At 40.6% G+C, this 7,105-nt stretch overlaps 1 protein-coding gene across 3 annotated transcripts; it reads left to right on the forward strand.

Moving 5' to 3' along the window:
- The first annotated feature begins 2,037 nt into the window (after positions 1-2,037).
- On the forward strand, positions 2,038-6,478 carry LOC119316697 (mitochondrial carrier protein CoAc2-like). Of its 3 annotated transcripts, none has more exons than XM_037591055.1 (7): positions 2,038-2,310; positions 3,744-3,829; positions 3,927-4,134; positions 4,386-4,518; positions 4,643-4,827; positions 4,910-5,026; positions 5,832-6,478. In XM_037591055.1, exons 1-7 carry the CDS (start codon positions 2,182-2,184, stop codon positions 5,973-5,975), a joined length of 1,002 nt encoding a protein of 333 aa, XP_037446952.1. In that variant the 5' UTR covers positions 2,038-2,181; the 3' UTR covers positions 5,976-6,478. The 3 variants fall into 3 exon arrangements, with proteins under 3 accessions (XP_037446952.1, XP_037446953.1, XP_037446951.1); XM_037591056.1 differs by having other exon boundaries at positions 4,392-4,518; XM_037591054.1 differs by having other exon boundaries at positions 4,392-4,518; positions 4,904-5,026; positions 5,832-6,398.
- Positions 6,479-7,105: the final 627 nt, after the last annotated feature.

A 7,105-nucleotide genomic window follows, 5' to 3' on the forward strand; every position in this document is an offset into this window, starting at 1 on the left:
GCGGCCCCTCTGGCAGAACAATTTCCAGTTGCGACCTTGTTGGAAAATATGCAGTTGCATTCGGGGGCAACAATTGTAGTTGCATGCCTAGTGTACACATGCAATGCCCCCTCTCCTGCCTCCCCCTCTGCTCTGACAAAAAAAAGTCCAGTTGCGACCTTGTAGGAAGACATGCAGTTGCAGTCGGGGGTCGATGCTTGCAATTGCATGCCTAGTGTACACATGCAACTGCCCCCCTCTCCTCGCCGCCCCCTCCGACAAAACAAAGTTCAGTTGCAACCAGGGTGGAAGACATGTATTTGCAGCCAAGGGGTGACACTTGCAGTTGCATGCCTAGTGTACACGGGTGCCTCCCCCTCCCCACACACAAACACCATAGACTTACAGTTGGGGCGACATTTCCAGTCACATTAAAGACGTGCAATTGTAGTTAGTGGCGACACTTCCAGTTGTGTGCCCTACTAGTAGACATACAACTCCAACCCCCCTCCCCCCGCGCGACAAAACACCATTAAGTTGCAATCACATTGAAAACATGCACTGTAGTTGGGGGTGACACTTACAAATATGCGCATAGTGACAGACATGTGAGCATTTGTATGTGTCTACCTTTTCAATAGAAAAATATCAGAAAACAAAAAAGGGAAAAAAAGTGCTCAGACTAACTAGGCTAATTTCATATATGGGATACACACAACTGAAAAGGAAAAAAAAAGACCAGACTAGCTAGGCTAACTTCGGGTATGAGATATGCAAAAAATGAACAAAAAAAGATGGCACAACTAAGTGTGCATGCTCATTCACAAGATTTATCTAAAAATAAAAAAAAACTAGTTGCATGTGTGTGTTATAGAGTGCACGCTCTCAGTATTGGAATATATATATATATATATATATATATATATATATATATATATATATATATATATATAAACACATTGGTGAAACAGTTCTGTACATTATCTAGATTGACAAAAAAACATACATGCACAAGTTTGGCCGTCATTTTTTTTGACATTATCTAGATGGAAAGAAAAACATTACATTCTTATGGGACAAATTTGAGTTATACTTAGACATTACATGGATATAAAAAAGAAACAGACGCACCAGCTATACAAAAAATGGCCAGCACAACAGATTGCTTGTGTGCAGTATTGCTTGTGTGTGAGAAGAGGACTGGCTGTCACAGAGATGAACGCAACGACAAAAATGGCTCAGTACAGCAGAAAGGCCACACCCATCTCATGCCCAGCCCATGCATGTCCAGTACACACAATAGAAAAAGAAAAGAAAATACAACGGGCCGTTTGCACTCCTAAAACAGGCTGATACGACAAAAGACAACGACCCTAGCGAATCTTAAAGCTGCAAACAATCCATTGGCCAGGGACATCGACTGAGACATTGTAAAAACTCAGTCGACTGAGTTTTAGCACATTCGTCAAAGAATTGGTAAATCTTGTGCTCCTAACTTTTACATCCAAACAAGGAATTATATAAACCCGTCGTAACAGAAAAATAGCAAAAACCGATTTTGCTAAAAATCCTCCAAAAGCCTGTTTCCTATAATCTCACAACTAATTCTCATTATTCAAACAACCACTTAATGTTGCAGAGCAAATTTAACATCACCAGAGAACCATGGGACTATGTGGCTGTAGCAAAATTTGCATCAGCAAATGCTTTTTTTTTTACATCACCAAGTGCTCTAATTGATTTGTTGGAGTTGGAGATTTTTTATGATGAAAATACTACTTTTGGTGTATCATCTACTGGACATGCTCTTAATCCGCATACAAAATCATGTACACACACCCGTGCATGCTTAAAACATTGCCTGGCGCTCGATCGCTCATGGGCAGCTTGGCGCCCACCATCTGCCACTACCAAACAATGAACATCAATTCCATAACAACTAACGATTTCGTCTTTACTTCTCCCTAAAAAAATCATAATCACTTTCCACGTGGTCGCCGAAAGCCGCTTACATATGGGCCCCCTGCACACGGAGCGCACACAAAATTCCCTTCGGTCTCTCTCCGCCTAAGCTTTCCTCCTCGCCTCCTCCGCTTCCACCTAATTCGCGCGCGCCTCCGGGCTTCCTCCGCTCCTCTCCCGCCGTCCCTCCAGCGAGGAGTGAGGGCGGGCGGGCGGGACGACCCAGGCGGCGGCGGCGTCATGGAGGCAGCGGAGAGAGGCGGCGGGGCACTGCCGCTTGCCGTGCGGGAGCTCATCGCCGGCGGGGTCGCCGGTGGCGTCGCCAAGTCCGCCGTGGCGCCGCTCGAGCGCGTCAAGATCCTCCTCCAGGCACGTATGACCGATCCTCTATCTCCAGCGCAATTCATTCCGGCTCCTGATTACGCTCTCTCAGGATGGGGAATGCGATTCCTGAATATGCTCTATATCCTCGTCGAATGTTCCCGTGACATATTTTGCTACAATTTTAGATGCGATTTTGTGAGGTTGGTGTTACCAAAGAATCTTGGACGGTCGGCTCTCTGTCAGAGGAGGGCGCATGCTCCTCTTTCTTGCTAGGTTATGCAGTTCTTGTCGCCCGAAATAATGCAGCGAGGGTTTTGAGTCATCATCGTTAGATGCTTTCTAATGTGATAAGCTAGGCGGTAGCATTCGCATTCTCTCCTGGGTATGTGATTTAAAATTCGCACATGATCCTTAGATGGTTTATACTGTTACAGAGCATGTGCAGAATTCGGTACAAGTGTTTTGCAGGTTTTGGCATGGTTCTTTGCAACTTTGTTTTGTCGAAATATGCAATCTGAGAACTATTTGTATTGAACTATTTATGGATAAATGTCTTCAAGTGTTTGACACAAGTATGTGATGTATTAGAGTAGACACATACTACAAGTTAGGTGTGGATTTATTCAAACTGTGACCTCAGTTAATTCCTGCTCTCAAGGAAATTAAGTTCGGACCACTAATAAATGCAGATTTGGAAAAAATAAAATTGAGAATTGTTGACTGTTAAATTGTAACCGAGGTTCTAGGTTGAGAAGCATTGGTATCCTCCTCAGTAAACTCTTGCTTCCTGAACTACTGCTTGATCGCAAACCCTATTTATGCTTAGCTCCAACAGTATTATTGAGTATATAATGATGAGATAAGGCAATGTCAATTCTTGAAATGAAAAACTTTGTAAGGAAGAAGTCCCTGGGGCTACTATTTTTTTTTTCTGGGAGGGGAACACTCATTGGGTATTGGTCAGAAAATCATGGTCTAGAAATATATTTGGAAGGAAAAAGGGCCTAGATTAGCAAACATCTGTGATTGAACTGATGTTAGCATGGAGTACTGCTAGTATATTTCTACTTTTGCAGTAACCTTGGATGAAGAGGATTAGGTTGTGGTCATGAAGAATATAATAATCTAACTAACTCTATGCAAAATGGAATCCCATGGGGATTTTCACACAGCAAAATTGGTCCCAACTTGAGTTACCTCCTGGCCAAACCATAATAATTCCAAATCACATGGTGTGCAACTGAAGAATGTTGCATTATGAGTTTTTCAAACAGCAGCATAAATTATCTGTTTTTTATGATCCTACTCTTAAACTGGTCATAGATCAAATGAGTAAACAAAAATAATTATATTCTCAGTTTCAACCACTTTGTTGGCACGACTTTGACATTTATGCTTGTACAGAACCACCTCCTTGCAACTTTGCATGGTAGTTGTTTAACTCTCGTATGGTTAAAATTTTCTGTTGGTGGTTTCAGACTAGAAGAGCAGAATTCCGTGGGTCTGGATTGGTTGGATCGTTTCGGACAATCTATCAGACAGAAGGTCCCTTAGGGTTTTACAGGTTTATTGCTTCTTAGTATATACGTAACAAATGTAGCCTAGCAATATATACTTGTATAGTGCAAACTTAAGCTGACTTTTGAATTGCTTTTCATAAGGGGCAATGGTGCCAGCGTTGCTAGGATCGTTCCTTATGCAGCTTTGCATTACATGGCATACGAAGAGTATCGCCGATGGATCATTCTTGGTTTTCCTAATGTTGAGCAAGGGCCTGTTCTTGATCTAGTGGCCGGATCAATAGCTGGAGGAACAGCAGTCGTATCCACATATCCGCTTGATCTGGTTCGCACAAAGTTGGCTTATCAGGTTAGCTTAGTTCTTGTGTCCTTAACTGCAGAGGAAAACAATACTTCTCCAGTATGGTTCTATAAGTTCGCTTTTGATGTTGTTCTATGAAATAATATAACAGCAACGTTTTTGGGTGATACTGATGTTGCTGTGTTTGAGTGGATCTGTCTAGCTACTAGTTTGCTCTTAGTCTTATATGAGTATAGACTCATTTCGTTCAGTTTGTGGTACTGTACTGTTCAACTCAGCACTAAGTGATTAATAATCAGCTGCAGGTCAAAGGTGCAGTGAACCTCAGTTTAAGAGAATCTAAGCCCTCCGAACAGGTTTATAAAGGTATCCTTGATTGTGTGAAAACAATATACAGGCAAAATGGCTTGAAAGGCCTATACCGTGGCATGGGTACGCTATATTTTTTGTAATTCCAAATTTTGCTCAAGGCCAAGATTTCATTCTTGGGACAAAGGGCTTTGTTGTTATTGCCAAGATTTCATTATGTTGCTGTATTAACTAACTTCTTGTCCAGCTCCATCATTATATGGAATCTTCCCTTATTCCGGTCTTAAATTCTATTTCTATGAGAAGATGAAGACTCATGTTCCTGAAGAGCACAGAAAAGATATCATACCGAAACTTGCTTGTGGATCAGTTGCTGGTTTGTTAGGACAGACAATAACGTATCCCCTTGATGTTGTTAGGCGGCAAATGCAGGTATAATTACCTTCATTGTTTGTGGTTGTTAAACATCTTGGTTGTTCTAAAGAAGATTTTGATGCATTGGTTTTAGGTTCAGGCGTTCTCATTGTCCAACCTCGTGAAGGGGAAAGGAACATTTGGAAGCCTTGTTATGATAGCGAAACATCAAGGTTGGAAGCAACTGTTTTCAGGACTATCTATCAACTATTTGAAGGTGAGACACTTATAACACTAGTAACTAGTAATTGTGTACGCCCATTGTACATTAATATCAGGCAAGATATTAATTGATTCTTAATTGTATTGCATGTTATTAGGTAAGATGTAAATTGCATGTTAATATTAGATAGGATATAGTTACTCAGTTAACGCTGACATTGATATTAGGCATGATATTAAGGGAGGGCTGTAAATGTGTCTAGCGGTAAACATGTTTAACGTTAAACACCAGAGTGACGTAAACCATTGGATAGACATAGACGCGGTTGAACGGTTAAGATTTGTTGAATTTGTGCAACTCGCAAGATATAGATAATTAATTGTCTTTAAAATGCCCATCTATTTGCTGACGACAAATGTAGACATATGTGGCTGGAACACAGCAGTACCCGTTTGTCGTCAGTGTGGGCAGCCTTGTACTTATTATAAAAAATTTAAAAAGGCTGGCCTATAACTTCTTGAGTGTACTGTCATTCCAAATCTCCACATTCCTTTGTTCATTTTGCACTTGTGCTGTTATGTCAATTTATTAATCGACTAGGCTCAGATTTTCTTGGCTCGGAATATTTCATTAACAATTGTTGCTCCCTCTATGTGATCATGCTTTAAGAAGTTCTAAATCGGAATATTCAGTGTATTTTTGTCTTGTGTCTATTTTATAGGTAAAATTAGTCCCATGCTTAACAACTATTGATGTATATAGTTATGCACATTGCATATGTAACATGTGTCTTCTTTGAAGTACAGTTTGTGTTCAAGGTGAAAGCATAATTTTTCTTAATTTCTCCTTTTTTTTACAGGTCGTCCCATCAGTAGCCATAGGGTTCACTGTTTATGACTCGATGAAGGATTGGCTTAATGTTCCATCTAGAGAGCAGGCAGCTGTGGTTGTCCCTGTGTTGTCAGAAGACGGAAGTAATGCTGCCCCTGTTCACTCCAGTTAGAACTACTAGTTACCGTTTCTGGTGGCGCAACGCCTTCAGTGCCTTATATTCAATTGGCATGTAGGATGTAGCATAGTATTCTTTCTTGGAGCTGCACCCTTGCAGTTCTTAGGCTCGTCTCGTATAGTACAAATAATAGCTCTACCCTTCAATAAGCCCATAAGCAGCAGCTGCAGATGCCAAAAAAGAGAAGGTCTCGACTTTTATCAAGAGAAGTAGAAGTAGAGGTACTGAGGTAGAATTCCTTCCTGTCGAAGAAAGGTAGAATTCCTTGCTGTAAAGAAAAGCAAGTATAATTCCTTGCATCTTAGTATTGATTATTGTGGAAATTCACATTGTAATAGTTTCTGTATAAATGATCGGATAGTTTCTACCAACATGTAAACTTCTTGGTGAAGTCAGAATTCAGAGCCTTTTGCTGCCTCTGCCTATTGTAGTATGGGACCGGCTATACACAAGTCCCTGAAAATTTATTTTGGGTAAGCCGATTTTCTGAGCCATTAGATTGAGATCTGACAACTGTCCTTCTTTCTTCTTCCTCCTACAAAATCGACTTGACCAAGTTTTAAATGCAGTCAACTTTTGCGTTGTAGTATTACTTCTGATTTTTGCAGAACCAGGCTCTCTTATAAGGGCATGTACAATGGTTGATAACATAATCTTATCTTAAGTTTTGCATGTAATTTAGCGATGATAAAAATATATATTTACAATGGGTCATCTCTTAGTCTTATCTTCAATAATTAGTTATTTCTAAAAATATGGTGAGACATATTGTTTTAAGAGGTCATCTCTTGTCTTATTTTAAATAAGAGAAAACAAACCTTTTCTTATGATTTCTCTCTCCTCCACCTCATCATCATTTATCCTACATGGCATTGCTAAGATAGAACCATTATACATGCCCTAACTTGTTCTTCCACGTGGAGCTCTGAACCACGGTCCTAGCAACCCGCAAGGGTAGAAGTAACATAATTGCTTTAAAACGCAGTTGCGCTTTTTCGTTGTCTCAAGCGCACGCTCTTATCCCCCGTCTCTCTCCCTTCTGGTCCTAATGGATAATGAAAATAAAACCAACAAGGAGTCCACGGAGAGGACTTGACATGTAGGAAAAGCACATGTACTAAAAA

Source organism: Triticum dicoccoides, chromosome 6A (genome assembly GCF_002162155.2).
Source record: "Triticum dicoccoides isolate Atlit2015 ecotype Zavitan chromosome 6A, WEW_v2.0, whole genome shotgun sequence".
NCBI lineage: Eukaryota > Viridiplantae > Streptophyta > Magnoliopsida > Poales > Poaceae > Triticum > Triticum dicoccoides.